Source organism: Coturnix japonica, chromosome 27 (assembly GCF_001577835.2).
Source record: "Coturnix japonica isolate 7356 chromosome 27, Coturnix japonica 2.1, whole genome shotgun sequence".
NCBI lineage: Eukaryota > Metazoa > Chordata > Aves > Galliformes > Phasianidae > Coturnix > Coturnix japonica.
In genome coordinates, this window is record NC_029542.1 from 2,375,035 (window position 1) to 2,396,228 (window position 21,194).

General features: G+C 52.7%; 1 protein-coding gene across 28 annotated transcripts in view; it reads right to left on the reverse strand.

Moving 5' to 3' along the window:
- Positions 1 to 21,194, reverse strand: part of MAPT (microtubule associated protein tau) — a 33,765-nt gene that overhangs the window by 5,933 nt on the left and 6,638 nt on the right. For 4 of the 28 annotated variants that reach the window (XR_001559635.2, XR_001559637.2, XR_001559636.2 and 1 more), the window contains exons 2-13: positions 15,714 to 15,793; positions 14,388 to 14,474; positions 13,308 to 13,379; positions 12,089 to 12,151; positions 9,659 to 10,486; positions 7,901 to 7,950; positions 7,410 to 7,580; positions 6,310 to 6,442; positions 5,859 to 5,909; positions 5,164 to 5,429; positions 2,647 to 2,739; positions 2,406 to 2,498 (exon numbers count right to left, since the gene is read on the reverse strand). Coding sequence is in view for 25 of the 28 variants with exons in the window: in XM_015885775.2 (XP_015741261.1) it covers positions 2,406 to 2,498; positions 2,647 to 2,739; positions 5,164 to 5,429; positions 5,859 to 5,909; positions 6,310 to 6,442; positions 7,410 to 7,580; positions 7,901 to 7,950; positions 9,659 to 10,486; positions 12,089 to 12,151; positions 13,308 to 13,379; positions 14,388 to 14,474; positions 15,714 to 15,777 (1,971 nt within the window). In the remaining 3 variants the exon portion in view is untranslated. The other 24 variants (XM_015885774.2, XM_015885779.2, XM_015885785.2 and 21 more) reach the window with 24 other exon arrangements.

Consider the following 21,194-nt stretch of genomic DNA (forward strand, 5'->3'; position numbering starts at 1 on the left):
AATGGGACCATACACAGCAGGGCAATGGGACCATACACAGCAGGGCAATGGGACCATACACAGCAGGGCAATGGGACCATACACAGCAGGGCAATGGGACCATACACAGGCATTGGGAACCATACACAGCAGGGCAATGGGAACAAGGTCTTGCTGAGAGCATCGGGGGGCCAAGCACAGCACACACACAGCAGGGACACCAGGTTAAGAGACACGGAGGGGAGGAAACATTGCCATGACCCCAGTGCCTGCACTGGGCCATGGATTGGGCTCAGACACACAGGAATTGGCTGACCCTGTTTGCTCCAGGGCTCTGTGTGCCTGCTCAGCTCCTTCACAGCAGCACAGGGACCCTCCATGCAGCCCCTCCATTGGTTTGGCTGGAGCTCATCACCTCCCTGTGATGCACAGCACCCTTTGTGTGCACCAAACCTCATGTCAGCCCCATGCCCAGCAGCCCATACTGAGCCTCAGAGCCACGGGTGGGAGCGTGGCTGTGCACACAGCATTGCCCCCCCATTACACAGCCAGGGAAAGGAGTGGGAGCACAGCAAGGCCCGGTGCCAGCAGGCACTGCAGGGCTCGAGTCCTGCAGGAACACTGGATATCAAGCACACAGGTATCATAGTTCTGTAATGTTGTCAGCCCCATCTCTGATGGTCAGCCATCCCAACAGACACATCAGACAGAGACAGGGAGAAAAGCATCCGCAGGGTCTGAGAGAACACGGCAGAGACAGACGTGAACACAGGGATGGGGGGAGGCCACACGTAACGCACTGAGCACAAGGAGAGCTGGGCTGGCTCACAAGGCACAAACAGGACCTGGGAGGACAGAGCTGTGCCCTTCTGACCCAGTGTGCCCCAATGGCCCTGAGAGCTCTGCATGGAGCTGCCAGGACCCGGCTGCTCTGACAGACCCCCCATTTCCACAGCAAGTGACCCATGGCTGCATCCTTTCTGCTCTCCTTCCAGCTCACAAGACTCTGAACTCTCTGTAATCCTGCTGGGCAGCAGAGCAGCACTTTAACAAGGCAAACAGACACAGAGTTGTTCGCCCAAGAAATCAGTGCCGGAGACCTGGGGATCCCATCTGAGCATCATCAATGCTTTGCTCAGCTTCTGCCTAATGCATCACTGCGTCACAGCACCCACTGCTGGAAGGAAGGCACTGCCCCAGGTTGCTGCATCTCTTTGCCTTGGAGCATTGTGGCTGTGCAGGCAGTCACTGCTGACTGTGCTGCAGAGGATTAAGGCACAGCTGCATTGCAGCCCAGTGGCTTCTTGCTGCCCCTTGGTCAGAGGAGCCCCAATGCACAGCTCTGCTGGAGGATGATGGTCTCTATCTATAAATTCAGGGAGTTCTGAACCTGCTGCAGCTTTCAATGCCCGCCCAGTGTGTGTTGAAGCTGAGCTCTGCCACCAGTGGCTCACATCAGCTCCTGGCCCTGCAGGCAGCACAGCCAGGGCCTGGGTTTAAGACCTGGCAAAACCAGCAGGGAACACATCTCACAGAGGCCTGACCTCTGCAAAGCAGCTCCTCTGGTGTGGAAATAATGTACAATGACATCAAATTTAAGACCGAGGTGGCAAACCCAGTTACCTCCCTTATGGGCCGAGCCCTCTGCAATGCTCAGCTTCTCAAGGAGGGCAACCAGAGATCAAAAACAGCACAGAGAAAACCCATGGGGAATAGCTGAGGCTTCCTCAGATGGACACAGAGCGGGCACAGCCCCAGGGCAGCACTGCTGGGGTCTCAGTGATGCTCCTCCCTTTGCCCATCACCTTTCCCAGACCCCAATTCTGCCTTTAGAGCAGGTGGAGCAAACCCACCAACCCCCACGTTGCAGCTCCATGATCCTGGCACAGCACCTGGAAGCTGTTTCCATGGCTGGGAATGGCCACGTCCCAGTTTGCTCAGTGTCACTTCAGGCTCAGCCCACACGGGCACCAACACACACAGTGGACACAAGGAGAAGCTTGATATTCACACGGACCATACTTGCCTGATGGGTTCAGGAGCCTTTTACACGCTGTGCGGGGCCACGTGCACTTCAGCAGTACAATAAGCAACAAGGGCTGCGTTTGCTTTTAAATATACCATGGGCTGCATCAGCATCGCTGCGTGCTAAGGGCCCGAGCCCCGCAGGCAGCATAAAGCCTGAGGTTAACAGATGTTTTGTTACAGACACGGTTTGTACATGGCTCAGTTAGCTCTGCCCACATCAGGCACGTCATTAGGGTTCATCTAACCACGCCTTCTGGGTTAATGGGTTAAACACAGCACGTCACCAAGTGCTATCTGACAGCAGAGCTGCTGCAAATAGCATTGGCTGGTCAGTGTTATACAACATGCCACTACGGGTAGGGAGCATCACAGCGCATTCAAAGTGTGAAGGTACTCACACTGCCTCCTCCTGGGATGTGTTTGATATTATCCTTTGAGCCACACCTGGATTGAACGCTGCTAAAGTCCAACTTCTGATTAACAATCTGCACCTTTGGTAGCCAGAAAAGAGTCATTGCATGTCACCAAGTGCTATCTGACGGCACGGGCGCTGCAGATAGCATTGGTGGTTTAGTGTACACAACATGCCACTTATCATTAAGAACTATTACAGTGCATTGAAAGTGTGAAGGTACTCACACTGCCTCCTCCCGGGATGTGTTTGATATTATCCTTTGAGCCACACTTGGATTGAACGCTGCTAAAGTCCAGCTTCTTATTAATAATCTGCACCTTTGGTAGCCAGAAAAGAGCGTGAGAAACAACATGATCATCTGTAGCTTGACCATGCCAAACATCACCAATGCCAGGAGCCTGCCAGGGCCAAGAGCAAAGGAGGATCTCTCTGGCTTGTTGCTCCTGAGTTGGAGCTGAAGATGGAGGTGGATGAGCTCTAACTGGAGTTGGATGAGATCTGCCTAACAAGGCAGCCCTGGTTTCCATGCCAGAAACACCAGCAAGAAAACCAGCTGCCCGTCTGCTTCTATTGAACAGAAAGGGGACGTGGTGGGCAGCACATGTGCTGGAAAGCACTGCTGCTCTGAGACAGCAGCTGCAGAGCTGCAGCAATGGGAGGAAGGATGGGGCTGAGAGACCCCCCCAGCTCAGCCCTGTGCAGCACACACAGCTCTGCTCAGCAGCTCATTGTGAGCCAATGGGCACAGCAGGCAGCAGAGCAGTGTGCCCAGCACAGTGAGCTCAGTGTGGGGTAGGGCTCCAAGTCCCTCTACAGATATAGGGCAAGAAGCTGCTGTGCCCGGGATGCAGTGCCAGGGCTGCAGCTTTCTTAACCCCTGTGCAGGTGGGATGGAAGGGACAACCACAACCGAGCCCTGGGGCAGCTGTTGGCCCACACTGCTCAAACCAACCCCAGTGGTAGAGCTGCTTCCATCAGCTCCGAGCACTGGGAGCCCCAGGCCATGCTGACTTCACTCCCCACCCCAAAGCCCATCTCTGCAAGGACAGCTCTGCTAAGTGACCCCATGCACCATCCCACAGATAAAGGCAGTGCCTGCTCCCCCCCCTGCATGGACCAGATTGACTTGAGGACCAAAACCAAAGGCAAACAGCAGTGGGCACACACAGTGCCTCAGCTCCCAATGAAGGAGGCCACCAGAAGCACAATGCTCCCCATAGGAAGGAGCACTGCACCATCAGCCTCAGCATGACAGCATCCCCACAATGGGGAGGTGGGCACCCTGGGCACCCCCCACCCCATTTCAAGCCGGTGCTGCCTGCTGCTGCCAGCAGAGCTCGCTGCACAGTGGCTCCCCAGCACCAGGAGCACCAAGCATTGCTTCTCAAGTTCCCAGCAATTAAACCTGCACATCAGGGCACAGCTTGGCCAGTCCAGGTTTCCCAAAGGCAGTGAACCAACAACCAGAGCAATGCTCAGCCAGCACAGAGCTGCTGGGGAGGAGCAGCCCCACTGCAGTGCAGCACAAACCAGACGTGCAGAGAGAAATGGAAGAGCAAAGTGCAGCTGAGGGCGGTGAAAAGAAGCCATCCCAAAGCCTTCCCCACGCCAAAGTCTCCCGCTCAGAGCCATCTGCTTTGCACAGCATGCACCACACGAGGAGGTTTCTCTCTGTTGCAGGATTGCTGCAGAAGAGGCAGCAATGCTCTGCAAGCACACACACAGTGACCCCAGCTGTATCACTGCCACATGTGCAGCTCTATCACTGTGTATCTGTGTAAGAGCCAGCAACTGCAATGAGGGGTATCCCATAAGAGCTGTGGGACACATCCACACCACACTGCATTGCTGCAGCTGTGTGGCTGCATTCTGCTGCTCTGGAGCAGTGGGGATGCATCACTCCTCACCCAGTTCAGGCTCTGTTTGCTGAAGTCTCCTCTGCTGGCCTTGCAAAGTTCACCACGACACCCCATTTCCCAAGCACTCAAAGCACACAGCTCTCTTTGCTGCCCTCTTAGAAAAGCACTGCTGGTCCTAAAACTGACACTGCACCACGCTGCTCCATTGCAGCAACTGCAGAATGCAATGCAAAGCCCCACCGACACGAGTGGATCCCCAAACCCCAACCTGCTCAGCTGCTGCACTGCTTCTCTTAGCAGTTCCAAATGGAACCTGCTTGCAACAGCAGCTCAGTCCCAGCAGGAGTGGGGTCATCTCAGAGCTGGCAGCAGCAGGAGGAGCCCAGCAGCATCCCAGTCTTTGCACTGGTTGTGCTTTGAGAACAGCCCAACATGCCCAAAGCTCTTTGACCTGCTGCAAGGCTGCAGTTCCATCCATATGGGCTGCCTGAGGTCCCTGCAGGAGGCTGCCATCCTCTCACAGTGGTGACTTCAGATCATTCAGAAGCACAGCCCTGATCCTGCGACTCCCCAGGGCTGCAGGTCCCAACTCTCCCTCCCTAATAGGACACCATAGGTAGAGACACCACCCCCTGCAGCCACTCCGTGCTGGGCCAGGCCACCCCATGGGCCACCAGCATCCCCATCCCTGCGGTTCAGCTGTGCTAAGCCAGGCAAGCAATCTGAGGACAAATGAAAGCCAACCAGCCCCAAAAACCTCCAATGCAAAACTGGAGCTTCCCATCAGCACAATCACACAGAGCAGAGCCAGTGCTGCTGCTCCGGGCTGAGCTTTGCCCCTCAGCTCCCCCCTTATCCCCAGAGCAGATCCCCCCTCTTTACCTTGCCACCTCCAGGCTGATGCTTCAGGTTTTCAGTGGAGCCGATTTTGGATTTGACGTTTTTCAGGTCAGGCATTGGAGCTGCTGTGGGCTGAACGCGGCTCTTGGCAGACGCAGGTGATTTAGGAGGAGTACGAACCACTGCCACCTTCTTGGGCTCCCTGGCTGGTGGGGTGGGCAGAGAAGGAGTGCGGGAACGGCTGCCTGGAGTCCCGGGTGAGCCGGGACTGCTGTAACCGCTTCTGTCTCCAGACTTGGGCTGCTCACCTGGAGATGGGAGACACAGCCAGGTGAGATGGGGGCACACAGACCCTGCCTGGCTGCCTGCATGGGGATGGTCTGCAGCTCCTACAGCCCCCGTATCAGCGCCCACAGCATCAGGATGGGACAGACAGACAGATCCCATCAGGATGGGACACACACCCTGATCTGATCTAGAAGCTGAGGTTGAAAGCAGCCCCCCCAGCTCAGAAGAAAGGAGTTCTTTATAGCCTGGCTGACTGGATGCCCCACACCCCAACATCAACATGCATGAAAAGCTACAAACAAAAGGCACTGAGAGGAAACCCACTCATCTCGTTGGGATTTGGAAGCTCTTAGACCACGTTATTTGGCATAATTAAATAAAGCTCAGATCACTGAGCAGCTCAGAACCTTCCCCACCTCAACAAACCAAACAAGATCCTCAAACATCACCTTTCTCAGGCTTCGCTGCTGCAGGGGGTGGTTTTTTCTGCTCCTTTCTGCCTGTTTAATGAATGAGAGAGATGCTTAATAAGGCCGGGAATTTAATTGATTTAAGGCTTTATACGCAGCTCTGATAAGCGTGGAAGAATGCACACGTTCAGCCAAGTGCTGTAATGGAAATCCCCAATGCTGGGCGCTTCCTGGGCTTTATGGGAATTATGGGCTGTAATCTCCACTCCTGCAATGGAAGGTTGGATCCTCACAGCCCCAGGTTCACACATTGGGAAGAGAAAAAGGAGAGATGGGTTAAGAAATGAAGCTGGTTCAACCTTCCAAATGAAGCCCAGTGCTGCCGAGCATCACCAGCACAGCAGATAAAGCAGCAGCATCACCCTCGTGGTGCAAAGCTCCCACCCCACAACCTGCACGGAGCCCCATGCAGGCTCAGCCCCACACCTACCAGAGCCAGGAGGGGTCTTGGGGGCCGTGGGGGTTTTTGCTGGGATGCGGGTGGCGTTGCTGGAGTTCCTCTGGGCCTGCCCTGCTGCAGAGCGCGGCGTGGCCGGCTTTGTGCCTCCCCTCATCTCCTGGCCCTGCAGGGACACAAAGGGAAAACGGTCCGTTCCATTTCTTTCCTTTGTTATTTTTCTATTTGTTTTGCTGCCTCTCTTTTTGCTGGGAAATAAACCCGCTCTTTGATTTCACAACAGAAGCTCCATCCACGAGGCAGAGCCAGACCCCAAACACAGACATTTCCTTTGTCCTCCCAATACGCACCCACACATCATCTGCAAGGCTCCGTAAACAGCAATGCACCATTTACTGCCTGGGGATCCTGCAGAAAAACCCTCCCAGCTCTATAAACCAACGTGTCTGCTTTCAAACCACGCTCTGATGTAACAAAGCTGAATGCATGCAACAGAAAGCTGCAGAGCTGACGGGTCCCAGGGCAGCAGGGAACCATCGCAGCCACTGCAGCACTGCACCCCCTGATCCAGAGCTGCAGCTCTCCCCCTCAGTACGGCTGTACCTGCAGCACCAAGGCAAACCCCACAGCAGCGCTGTGCCTTCCCACATCACCTCCCCTGTTGTACCTGGCAGAGGCAGCTCAGCACGTGACAAATGCAGCTGCACCCATAAAACGCAGCATGAAGCTGCAGAACAAAGAGGGTGAAAGAACACAAAGAAATGCCTCAGAGACACCAGGTAACCCCCTACAGCACACAACAAGGAGCCAACAGACTGATAGAGCTGCTCCAAAACTGTCATATAGAGAAGCACGTCCCATAGCATCGTGGATGCCCCATCCCTGCAGGCATTCAAGGCCAGGCTGGATGTGGCTCTGGGCAGCCTGGGCTGCTGGTTGGTGACCCTGCACACAGCAGGGGGTTGGAATTAGATGACCATTGAGGTCCTTTGCAACCCAGGCCATTCTATGATTCTATCTCCCCACTTTCTCCTCTGAGCGAGTTGTGGTGCTCCAGCCCAGCAAGCACTGCCAGCAATGCCTTACGCTGTTCTCCAAAGCAGCTTTGCCTCTCTCACACCCCATTTCCTTACCTTGGCCTTTGTTTCATGTGTTCCTGTACTGGCAGGTCGGGGTGTGACTCGTTTAGAGGTGGATGCAGGGCTGGAGGGAGGTTTCGGAGGGGTTGTGCTAGAGGAGGTGTGTCGGTGGGGAGGGATGGAGGCTCTATCGCCTGGGGGGTTGGCAATGGAAGGTGAGGATTTCTTACATATGGAAAGAAAATAAAGATGGAACAACAAAAACAAAATCAGTACGGGAGGGGAACGAAAGGGAAAACCAACTTTAAATAGGATTAGAAGACGCAATGTGGAAGCAGGAGTGAGAATGGCAATGGGGGGGTTCTGCTCGCTGCAGCACAGAGCTGTGGGCCCCATCCAAACCAGGGCATGGGGAGATGAAAACAGAAACAAGGCTGAAGAATGGAGGGTAAATGGCAGGGATTCCTAAAGCAGGGGCTGGGAAGGAGCACAGCCCCTGTGGGCAGGCAGGGAGCAGCTCTGCTTTTCCTCCTTTACTTGCTTACCTTCGGTTTCTTGTCATCAGCTTCAGCCCCTTCCTTGCTATCAATACGAGCTGACAAATGGAAACACACAGTTATACTCTGTGGGATGGGTCAGTAAAGCTCGCAGCTGACAGTGCCTGCGCTGCAGTAACATGCATGCTGAGCTGGTGCTACAGGTTCCCTCCCTGCTTACATCAAAGGCTGCTCTTAAAAAGGTGAGAAAATCCCCCATTTCTGGGTAAAGCAAAGCACAAATTCCTCCTGGGTTAACAGGTGCACAAACATCAGTTGCTAATGGAGCACCAGGCACACAGCAGGTCTGTGTGTTTGCACTCAGTTCCAGCAGCACTTGTTCAGTTCAGGATAGAGCAGCCCCCTCTGAGCTAAACGTGAGTCTGTCTGCTGAATAAAACCTATTTGGTTCTAACCATTAGATATACATACACTAAAACCAAAGGATGCCCCGACTGACCAGCACCAGGGAGCCCATATTATGTCTTAAATCTCTTGTCTGGTGTGTTAACTTTGCAAAGGATTCCCATCCCATCCCTCCTGGCACAGCAACCCCAGCAGGGAGCCCATAAACTGGGTGGAAAAGCTTCTCATCTTCACCCCACTGTTTGGAAACCCAATGGGTCAGCCCATGCATGATGCCATTAATGCAACACTGATCCCACCCCAACGGCCCCAGAGGCTGCAAAGTGTTTCAGCCTTCAAAGGAAATAAAGCCCACAAATGGATTAATGAAAGAAATTCCTTCTGTTGGATCAGAAACTGGGTGACCCCAAGCAAGGCATCCCCAGCCCACGGTTGGTTTCAGGCTCTGATGACAGCGACAGCAAGCCATGCTGATGCCCTGCAGTACTTATGCAAAGCTTTCTGATGCCTTGGATCCCTGGAAGCTGGGAAACGGCTCTTTCATGGAGAAAGAAAAGGTTTAAGAGCTGCTCTGCCAGCAGGGATGTCTGTGCTTTGATGGGAGGATGGAAACCTTCCCCATGGACAGCCAGAACTGAGACCTGCTGCACAAACAGCACCCAGGGCTCTGGGTGCTCACAGAGGAGGATTTCCAGCCCAGGAACACACACATACACTGTTAGATGTGCCTGAGAGTGTCCACACACACAACACCCTGCAGAACACCCAGCACAGCCATTGCATCGGAGCATCCACAGATCCAGAGCTGGGATCAAAGCATGATGCTGTGTAAGAGCTTCAGGTGTGCTCTGCAAAGGACCAACGTGGGTCCCAAGGTCTGAACTCCCTCCTCCCTCCTCTTTAGGGAAGCTGATGCAAAGAGTTATTGCACTGGACAGTGGACACATGCAAAACAAGTGGCATGTGCCCTGCTGGGACAAGCAGCATCGTGCTGGGTTAGCCCCGATCCAACATGCCACAGCATCCATCTAGAATCTGTCTCCTCTGGGAAGCTGCCAGGTGTGAGTTAAAGAGCCCAAAGATCCAAAGGAATTGAAATTAAAAGAAATCATAAAGGAAAAAAGAAAGAAAAAAAGCGTGATTGGGAACACACCAGCACCATGCAAGGGATGCAAAACCAAAGCACGGAGGTCTGACAATGATGCCAGGACATCCAAGATTAAAGGAGGGAGAGGGGGAAGCGGCGGAGCTTCGTAGATCAGTTCACAGCAAAGGTCCAGGCCATGTCCCAAGCACTGCAATTCAGGAGGAGGCAGCAAGCTGGAAGTGCTGCTTCAAGCAGCTTCATGGTGAGCAATGCACCAGCAAGGTGAGCTCCAGGCAGGCAAATGGTGCACACACCTTTCAGGAGAGGAACACGACTGACTGCTTTATCTGCAGCACCTGGTTTCTTCTTGGGCGTCCGGCACCCTCCTGCACCCAGCACCTCTTCCACTGCAGCATCTCTGTCTTCTCTCCCATCCTTTAACCCATCAGGGGGTTCAGTTGCTTCCACTAATGGTCCAGCATCCCCTCCTGCCCCTTCTGTTTGGGTCTCAGAAGGTTCTGATGAGGTGACATCTGTGTATGGTTCTTCCCCCTGCAGATGCTGTCTCTTTTCTTGGTCTTCTGCTTTACGTGCTTCAGATTCAACAAGGAATACCTCCCTCTCTGTGTCTCTGAGGACATCCCTGGACTTGCTTTCTCCTTCCTCTTTAAGAGCTTCTTTGGTTGTTTTGGGGCCTGGAGAAACGTGCTGTCCCACCAGGCCAAGCAAATCCTGCTGAGAAGCTTCATCCATATCACGGTCCACATCTCCGGTGTCCTCTTTTAGTGGGGTTCCAGTAGGAGTTGGCCCATCTGCAGTATGGGAGGCATCAGTTCCACCTGCTCCTGCCAGCCCCGTGCTGCACACATCACCCAGCTCTGGATCCACGCCGATGCCTTCTCTGCCCCCACGATCCCACAGCTCACGGCTGGCTTCAGCTGCTCTGACATCTTGGTACATATCCAGGGGGATTGGGATAGTGACCTCAATCCTGGTGGGAGCTGTGGCTGCAGCCTTTGTTTCTTGTGGCTCCCGAGGAACACCAGCTACCTGCTCCATGGGCTGGCTGCCCCTTTGAACCACATCTCCCATATGCTCCTTATGGCCAGGCTGCAACTTTGGAGAGCTGGGCTCCCCTGGAGCTGAAGATGAAGTGTATGAAGCGTGGGCAGACAGTGAGTACAAGCACAGAGAGGTGGTCAATCACACAGTGCAGAAGGGAAACTCAGGGTTTGTACTATCAATATGAGAATTCAGCAGACAAAGAATGGGTTTTAAAGGAACTCTGACCTCCATGGGAACTGGAAAGAGGGTCAGGCAAAGGTGGGAAGGCCAAAGTGTTGCCTGGACCCCATATCAGAGGTGGCTGAAGGGTCCCTGTGTGTCACACCTGCATTGCCAGGCATTGGCTTTGGAGGTATTCAGGAATACATCCAGCTTCCCATCCACCTCCACATCATTTCTGGTTCTTATGAGCCCAGGGAGCAGCACTCCCCTGTCTGCTCCCATATTGCCATGTCCTTAACAGCAGCCAGGCAGAGCCCTGGTAGGAAGGACTGTAAGTAAACTATGGCTGTAACTACACAACCACAGCAGCTCTGGACTGTGTGCCCACTCAGCCTAATTAGTGCTCCAGCACTGCTGCCATCATTTGGGCACAGGGGAAAGAAAGAGTGACATTTAAAACCCAAAACACACAGTCACACAGACACGGATCTTTTGTTGTTTTAGGGTAAAAGAGGCAATTCATTTCCCCATATCTGACAGCTGAAAGATCCCAGGCCAAGGCAGAAAACCATCATTAAAGATCTGGGGAGAAACAGCAGCTGGAAGCAGACTGGAAAAGACAGACAGGAGGGATAACACACTCCATCCCGCTAACAACCTCGGTTTCCCTTTTAGTAGCATCACTATTTTGAATGCAGAAGAGCTGCTAGCCTGAGAACCACCATCAAATGCTTGATGTTCATTGCAGGGAGCAGCGTGTGTCACTGTGCTGAGTGTGAAAAGCAAAGACCTCGATTCACTCTGAGCTGAGAAAGCAAAGAGCTGCACAGACAGGGATGACTGTACACAGCAGCCGTGAGGAGGAGAGACACTGCACAACCCCAACAGAAAACCACCTTACTAAATGGGCTTTTAATTGCCCTTATAACTAACACACAAAACTGGTGCTGTCACGAGACACTGCACAACCCCAACAGAAAACCACCTTACTAAATGGGCTTTTAATTGCCCTTATAACTAACACACAAAACTGCTGCTGTCACTTACAGATGTGAGCGAGACAGCTGTGTTACAATGACTGCCCACCCTGCCTGGCTTTGTCAGACACTCCTGAGATGCAAAGAGAGCCCACCCTAAATGAGACATGGTACATAGAGTCAGATAGCTCAGTCCTTTCATGTGGGACATGCAGGGTTCCAAAGTGACCTGCAACATTGAGCAGCACCTCCTGGCAAACTACACCATCCTGGCTCTGTTTATTTATGACCTTTTGTAGCCCGGAGGATGCTCTGTTTTGCCACTGGGCAAACAAGCATCAGCCATCTGAGAGAGAAACTGATGAATGAGGAGCTGCCTGAAATGAGCGTGTTGGGGACATTCAAAGTGTGTGTGACCCTCCTGCCAGCAACAGGGAGAGCTGTACAACCACCCAGTTGCATTACAAAAGTAAACTCCCAATCCCCCCCCATCCCCCCCAGGAGCAGCAACCAGACCCCAGTGACAGAAGCCCGACCAACCTTGAGCATCTCCTGCAGCGTGGTCCTCCAGGCTGGGGGTGGCTCCTACGCCCGCCTCTTCAGCTGGTCCCAGTTCAGAGGGAGAATGGAAAAACACCATTAGAACACGAGAATTAAGTTTAAACATGCTTCTGGAGAACGTCTTTACCTCCTTGCTGATTCTGCCCATCCGTGTTAAGAGCAGGGCAGTATCAGAAAGGCAATCAAGCTGTGTTAATGGCATCTAATGATATCAGATTGATCCAACAGTTGCTGTACCAATGTGTTTCACCAAGAGGCAAATAAACACAAGCTCCTTTGGACAGAGAAGCAAAAACCTGAGCACTGAGCAGGGGAACTTGTGGACTTCTATTTCCTCTTCTACCCCTGCCAAGCTGGCAGCGCTCACATTGATGTGTCTTACCTGAGCTCTATCTCATCCGTGTCTTCTCTCCAGCTTACTGTAATGGGCTCTTGCTGGGCTATATGCTGCCAGCTAACCTGGGTGTGCAACAAACCCAGTGCTTCAGGAATACAGGCAGAGCTTGTGTTAGTGCTTGGCTGCTGATAGAAGCTCATTGCTACCACCCTGCCTTGCTCAGAACCTGATGCTTGCAGGAAAAGCCAGCAGCCACAACGCAGGGACCACATGCTCATCGCTCACAGCCACACCTGACTGTCCGAGGAGCTCCTGCTCTGCACAGCAATGCTGCACATCAATCCCTTCTTACTCCAAAAGACCCCCATTCCTCCCTGCAAAAAGCAGGTCTGGGTGCAGAGGTCCTGAATGAACCACTTGGCTTCCTCTGCATGATCAAACCACGCTGGCAGCCCAAGAAGTGCTGCCGTGGTCTGGTTTCCACCTGCCTCTCCATAGATAACAATGTGGGCTGAGAGAGAAGCAGAGAGGCCCCATGGGGCTGCCAGCAGAGCTGCAGGGATGGGCAGGCTCTGCAGGAAAGCACTTTGCCTGGAGATGGGAGGCAAAGAGAGAAAGATTGTCAGATGAGGAGCTGAGAAAGAGAGAAGGAAAAGCTGCGAGTGTCCCCAAGGCTGGGGAAAGCAAGAGGAAAGCTGTAAGCAAGGAATTGTATCTGCAGGATGTGGAGAAGAAGGAAGCAAGCATGAGGAGCAAAGCACGCCTGCAAAAGGCTTTGCAGAGTTATTGCTAAGCACTAACCAGTCCAGCTCTCTGCTCTATCTGTATCAAGAGATGAAGCTGCACCTCGGTCTCCCTCACCTGTGGTTCCTTCTGGGATCTCCCCGTGCTGATCCTCTTGGTCTCCTTCCTCTACTAAAGGTGCTGTGGCATCTGAAAAACAATGCAGCTTTCACACAGCCTGCGAATGGCAAAACCCTGGGGAGGCCGGGATGCTCCCGAAGGTCATTTTGCTCACAGAAGCACCCATCTCCCTCCCTTGAGCCAGTGCTTGTGCAGGGAGACAAGCAAGCAGGACACAGCAAAGCTGGTCCCTTGGGTGACGTGGTGAGCTGCCCCTCTGCCACACAAAGCACACGTGTCTCATGTAGCTGCTCTGCATGGGATCGCTGTCAGCCCACACCTCCAGCAGGGCAGGGCTGGAACTGCTCAATATCTCCATCCTTTTTAATTTCAGATACATTTTGCAAGCTAATGCCTTTACCTGATGTCTCCAAGAGGCAGATAGTTGGGATTAAAGCAGCCACAGACACAGCGCTGTTAATTCAAACAATGGACCAGGCTCTACATGACTCCTAAATTAGATTTCTTCCAGTGGAGCAGCACAGAAATGCCCTATTCTGACCCAGGTGACTTCTGCATCAACTCAAAGTTGCACATATAGACTGTTCTATCAGTCCATCTCATCAGTCCAGCACAGACTATGCTGTACGAATGAACACATAAACACAGAGGGAACACAAAGAGCTCCGACTAACTCCAACAGGGAACGCAGAGCAGGATGGGCCGGCAGTATTTTGATGGTACATAGTGATGCAAACCTCTGTACCTGCAGGCAATGTGGGATTGCTGCACTGAGCTAATGGGACCCTGCGGTCACTGTATGAGAGAAGGAAACAACCTGCAAGAGACTGAGCTACAAGCAACGCTTCACACTCTCCATTCTCAGGCCTTCCAACCCACTCTCCACCTTTAAAGCCAACTCTGTCATTGTGCCAAGTGAAAGCCTCACTTATGATGAGACTAATGAAGAGCTCTCATCCAAGAGCCACCAATGCTCCTCCTATGGAGCCCCAGCAGAACGTGGCACGGGTCTCTTGGCAAGGTTTAGCACAACCCCATCCATCACGGTTTCAAAGCAGTAAGTCAAAGAGCTCCCACCTTCTGTAGTTGGGGTGCTCTTAGCATCAGATGTTTCAGAAACAGGCTCATCCGATCCATCATCGACTGGAATCTGAAGGGGATAGCCTGGAAAACAAATACTTAGAACAGGTCCTTGGCTACGAGTTACAAACCCCTAATGGCCCAGATCCACTGCAACAAGTGGAGAGTGTCAAACACCCGGACTGATAAGCAAGCAAAGCGTGATAATGCCAACCAAAAGCATCGGTGCCATCGCCAAAAAGAACAAGCAGAAGCCAAAAGAAAAACCCAGGGAACCACACAGCAAAGAATGGCAGAAGCAGGAAAGGAGATCTCAGCAATGTAAGCAGGAAAGATGGACATCTGGGTCACTGTTGTCCCCTCTGTCACTTCTAGAGACATCAGACTCCCTCCCAGAGCTGCTATGATGTGTTAATTCTCATCACTGCAAACCAGTCTTTGTGCATCATGTACAATGCAAGGCTTGGTCCAAAGTCATCTTTTGGAAGAGCACAGCAAAAAGCACAAGTCTCCTCTTTGCGAGGAGGCCGACTCAATGAAATAATACAATGAGAGCTGGAGAAAATGACCCGGAAAAGATTGAAACTAATACAAGTGAAATCCCTGTGATGTGCAATGGTGAGGCTACGAGCTGAGGGAAGCTATCGGCCTAAAATGCATTACATGACCCATGATGAATGGATGCCATGGATGCTCTCCTCGGCTCAGATAACCCATTGGTTTTGGTGGAAGCTGCGTCCAAAGCCCTTCAAGAAAACAAAATCAAGATGATGTTGACATGAAGCAAAGCCAAGAGTGAAGTCCCACCACGTTTGCTGGGGGCTGTGTGGGCTTCCAAGCTCAACTGTGCAGCGTGGTGGGATGAGAAAGGCAAGGCTTTCAGGTCTGAAATATGGGACTAAAGACCCTCGCGTGGCACCCAGAACTCTCTGCTCAGCCCTGTGCAGGTGGGAAAAGCAGGCAGCAAGCAGCATCCTCGAGCTGTGTCTCCAAACAAAAGCAGTGCTGTGTTTTAATAGCAAACTGAGGAGTGAACACAAAAGCATATGCGTGCCAAGCTGCAGCGCTAAGATCAGAACTGCTCCAGACAGTGTGGGATCTGTGCTCTGCTCAACAACCACATCACACAGCAGCATTATCCTTCATTCAGGAGCATCAGAGCAATCACCCAATGCTTATTGCCTGCAGCCAGCTGCTGTGCAGGAGCCTTCCATATACACACACACACACACACCCCATCTCCTCCTGGCTGCCCCCAGGGCTCTGCTCCCCCTGCATGGCTCACTCTTGTCCTCTGCACCATCTCCTTGTGGATGTGCTCACCTGAAGGGACGTGCTGCCTCTCCTGGTCCTCCACGTTGGTGACATCCTGGTGTGGTTCTGCCATCTTGCAGCCAAGTTACCTGAAGAAGGAAACAAAAGCAATGATTGCAAAGCCTGGAGCCTTGTTGGTGTGCTCCAAACCACCTCAGCTCCATCCCAGGAGCATCCTCTGGCCAGCAATGAGCCAACAAATGCACGCTGCCTCCTCAGCCACAGCAAGAAGGGAGCTGCTTTATCTCCTTTCCTTGATGAGACCCCAAATCACATCACAGTGTGCAGGGATGCTCAGGATACACAGATGCCCATTGGGTTTCACATCACAGTGTGCAGGGATGCTCAGGATACACAGATGCCCATTGGGTTTCACATAGCTGTGCTCAAACACTCCCCAGAGCATCCTGTGCCCCCACATTCACCAGGAGCACATTCCACCCGCACTCATTGAGCAGTGCAAAGTGCTAACACACCAAACCAGGACCTCAGGGGGCTTTTAAAAGTGCTTAAAGGAAGAGAACCCAACAACAAACACAAGCTGCAGGCACCATGCCTGTCCTTCTGATTGGACAGACATGGATTTTAGTTGACTTCCTAATAGCTGATGTAATTACAGCCACTGGCAGTGATTAATAACAGGCTATTAGTGTAATCGTGTGCTTGCCATGACCGTCAGGAGCAAATGGATGCAGCAGTGAGGCTCGGGTCACTGCAAGCAAGGAAGCAAACACACGTGGTTTTGTTTGCTGGCAAGAAATAAACAGGATATATGGAACCGAGCAAGAGAAGCTCCAATGGCAGTAAGCAGAGCTCCTGCCCAGCTTCTTTAAGCCTTAGGAAGATGAATGTACAACTTCACTGCTGCCTTTGACAGCCACAAAGCTTGGACAAGGACAGCCCTCCCAGCCCAGCTCACTGAGCACCCACACACCTTTGTGTGTGCTGACCCAGATGCAGACCATCCACTCATCCCACTGCTGGGTTCCAATGATGCTCACGTCCTCCTCTCCTGCCCCCCCCCCGCCCCAGTGTTTGGAATGGAGCTCTCAGCACCTCTCTTTGAAAGTCACATTTAGTGCTTTCCTGCCTCTGGACAAGAATTTCCTGGGCCACCATCCAGCACTGACTCCTGGCTCCACATCCAGCTCACATTCCCAGCCTGGGGCTCATCTGCCCGTTCTGTGGACAGGGTTCAGCTCAGCTCAGCTCAAGACGTCCCACTTCTCCTCCGAGCTCAGCATTTCAGCATCTGTGCAGCCCTGGCACGGCAGCAGCCAGCAGTGATTCAGCAAAGGCCATGGAGCCGCCTGCCTGCAGTGCTGGCTCTCACTGCTGCTTTCTGACACCAGGAAACGTTTGGCTGCTTCTTAGGGAACCCGTCGGTCTCACTGTCTCTCTATGAGCTGCAAAAAAATCCTTTAATGCTGTTCTGCTCACAGCTGGGCACAGACAGCCCTGCTCCCATTGAGCTCCATGCATGGCTGGAGCTGAAGGAGCGGGGATGGGCTCCTAATTAATTTTGCAGAGATAAGAGCTGCCCGTTAGGTTACAAGGAAAAAAGCATCACCTAAAGCCACAAAGAGCCGAGGATTAAATCACCCAGATGCCCCCTGAGAGCTGCAGGACACACAACTGTTTGGACAGAGGGACTTTGGGGAGCAGCAGCATCTCCCAATGGGGCTGGATGGCTTCGTGCTGTGCCTGCAGGGCAGCAGGATGGAAGCAGGCTCTCCCTGCAAGGGCTGGGATGCAAAAGCATTACAACAGGGCTGATAAAGCTTCAGCACAACAGAGAGGTAAACAAACGACACCAAGCAGTCCAGAGGGTGAGGCCAAGTGAGCCAGCAGCACCATTATCTCTTAGCTGCAAAGCTCTCCCAGCTGGGTTGGAAATACACAGGCTGTATCATCACGCAGTCATATTCAACACTATAAAGGCGTTTTATGCCTCTCTGATGGATGCTGGAGTCCATTCTCCCCCACATCAGCTAAAAGCAGGATCAGAACATGAGGGGGATGCACATAGTTGTGGCTCGGATCCGTCCTGCTGCAACCAGGAAGCAAAACCAAAGGGCTCATCCACAAAGCGCTTCTTATTCTAAGGGGGGTTGAAAACTGCACGTCTATGAGTTACAAACAACATCTGAGATGACAAACCTTCTGCTTCTCAAGTGGAGGAGGAGGAAATCCCTCCCGTGAAAGGGAAAAGATGTTCCAAAAGGCCGTAAGAACAGCCTCAAAGCAATGGGTTGGGAATGAGTAACTCAACAAGGAGAGCTGCAGAGCTCAACGTCAGCAGGGCACCATGCAGGAGATAAAGCACACAGCCCTACCAAGAGCCTTATCCCCTTCCAGCAGGACTATCCCCACCAAACAGGGGCCCTATCTAAGCAGCAACAGCCCACTGTGGTGTTAACAGCCCCTCAAGCCCCATTAACAGCCCCAGGCTTCCCATGGGGGCACAGATATCCGAGCTCAGCCCACCAGCACCATTAACTCCATACACACAACCCAGTCAGGTCCCTCAGCCTAAAGGTGCCCCCTAAGAGTCAAACCCAGAGTCAAAGCCAGCAGGATCTGATGCCAAAGTCCCTGCAGGGCCACCAGCAGCATCAGGATGTATCACCATCCATCACAATGGCACTGCACAGCTCTCATCCTGCTGCTATGGCCACACACTGTGCCCTCCAGCTGGGAATGCTGATGTCCCAAATGAAGCCTGGCAGCTCAAACTCTTCCTGCCTTGATGTGACGTTTCCCCGCAATGACAGGTGAATAAAAACCAGGGCTGAAAACAACGTACCCTATTGATAGCAGCCTGGGTTGGCTGAGAGGAGGAAAGCAGATGCTGGGGACCACACAGCTGTGCTTGGGTGGCACTCAGCCTTCTGTCCTGTGTGACAGATGACATCACAAAGGAGCAAAACCAAAAGGCTTCTGGTGCCAGGGGCTGAGCTGTCCTGCATGCTGTGTGCATCCCCCCACCCCCAGCAGCCCCAGCATCAGCTCACCCTGCCAGCTCTGCATGGATTCAGGGCTGTTCCCCACAGCCCCTGGGATCACAGAGCTGGGAACTGATGCTTCCATTCACATGGGCTAAAATTCCCCATATAAACCATGGATTGACAGACCTGCTGGTGGCCATTATGGGCCATGCATTTCTGCAGTGCTTGGAGAGATGCAGGCTGTGTTTGCACGCTCTGCTGCACACCCCAAGCAAGCACAAGGGGAGCAGCTGCATCCCAGCTCCTGCTCAGCTCCTTCCTTCCCCATTATTCCACCTGCAAGGGTGGCTTGTGTTACTTGAAAGCTCAACAAACATGAGCCAGCCTCGTGTTCCCTCCGACAGGTGATCAAACACAAACAGGTTGGGATGGGGTTGGTTGTTTTTTGCCCCCATTTGAATTACTCAATTAAAACGGAGCGACGGCCCCGTGAAATAACAGCAGCTTGAAAGGCTCTTCATAATTCATAAGCAGCTTCTTTTTCATCTCCTTTGTGCACTTAGCTCTTCCAAGGAGCTTGACAGGCGAAGGAATACGGGCAGTGATCTCATCAACTGCAAGCAAAGCTTAATATGGAGCGAGATGAGAAATCACAGCAAGGCAGGGGGGCAGGAAACTTCCTTTATGTTCAAAGGCAAACACAGAAGGAACTGCAAAAGGAATCCTTTCAGAAATGCATTCTTCATCATTGCTCACCTTTAACCTGTGTGTTATTAAGGCCTGGGTTACCAAGACCAGGCAGTGAATGCTCCACAGCTCTGGAAAGGAGCATTAAAAAGGAATAGCAAAGTTGGGGCTGCAAACACAGGAGCTCAAGGAATGGTCAGTTAAATACCCCCTTACAAACCCAACCTGTCCCAGCTCTGAGCACTGCATGCCCTCACCAGCTGGCTCAGGTTGCCAGAGACAAGCCAAGTGATGCTCACGTGCTGGCACGTTCCTCAGCATTGCTGAGAATTAAACTAACAGAATTTGCCATCCCAAATCAGCTTAAGGGCTGGCTCAGCAGCTGCCTCCTCACTGGGTGGCAATTAGGAGGGCAGATTATCCGAGCCCACCCTGAGCAGTGAGAGCAGCCGGTCCATGGGGAGCAGCAATGGTTCTGTGCCCCAACAGCACAGCCCTGCAAACTGGAACCTGCTGGGAGCCACATTGCATTGCAGGAATATGAAGCCTACACCTTGCATTATTGCCTCACCCCAAAACCACACACCTGAGGGCCAACCCGCTGCTATTGCTGCCACCCTTCCCTCATCTTCCATCCCTTCCTACCTTTCTTCTTCCCTCTGATCCAGCTGACCGAGCAGAATGCAATGCCCTGCAGCACCGATGTCCCTGTGCACACCCAGGAGGAGCACAGCACAGTGAGCTGCTGGAGCTGCAGAGCAGTTCTGCACCACGATGCAAAGCTCAGGCCGGCCCCAAACCCACTGACTTTAGCCAGATTAAAGCTCCGATCAGAGGGGCTTACACAGCAGCAAAAAAGGAAGCAAGAGGAGTTTTAGAGCCTGCCCGATCTGCTTCGTGAAGTGGAGGAAGGGAAGCCTCTTTAGCAGAGATTTACTGGGTTACCTTTGGATTTCTTCCCAGCCCCCCGCTAGAATATCTTGCCTTTGTGCCTTTCAGAGCTATGAGATGGTCTATGGGCAGATAAACTCTTCCTCCACCAAAATCCTTTCTTGGGAAGCCTTTAAGCAGTTGAACATGTAGAGCGGATCAAAGAGAAGGCAGAAGATCTTATTTAGCAGCTAATTCTCTTTGACTCTTCCCATCCCCGCACAGCCCACCCTGCTGGAAATCACAGCATCTCCTGTGCAGGGTTCAAAGTGGGAACAGAGAACAGCAGCAGCCCCAAACTCACCCTGCATTGCCATTCTAAGGCCCTGCTATGGGCAGGGGTGTGCTATGGGGGGCTGCATGTAGCAGGTGAGCAAAGGAAGCCTTCACATGAGCCCATATGCAGGAGGAGATGGTACTTCAGACATCAGACCGGGCTGTTTTGTCACCATTATAGTATGTGTGTCACCACACGCTGTGCCACTGTGTGTGACAATAAAGCTGAGCCCACGTCAGCGTGGTCTTGGATTGCTTTCCTGCTATGGGAGGAAAGAAACACCGCGGTGTGCATGGATGGGGAGGGAGAACAGGAATGAGCAGCTCTATGAATGAAGACAGTCACTGGCACAGCAGCATTCTGCCTCCATCAATAGCCCCCATTAAACAGCAGGCAAATCACATCGTGGGGAGGAGGAAAACACTTTTCTGTACTGCCTGGAGGAAAACAAGCCATACATCCATCCATCTATCCATCTAGCCATCCATCCAGCCATACATCCATCCAGCCATCCATCCATCCAGCCATCCATCCTTAGCTGGTGGCTGCTGCACGCTGCTCCATTGCTCACATGGAGCAACTATAATGCAGCTCCCGACACAAGCAGCCATGTAAGCTCCCTTCCACCCTGCAGTCCTGGCAGGGCTC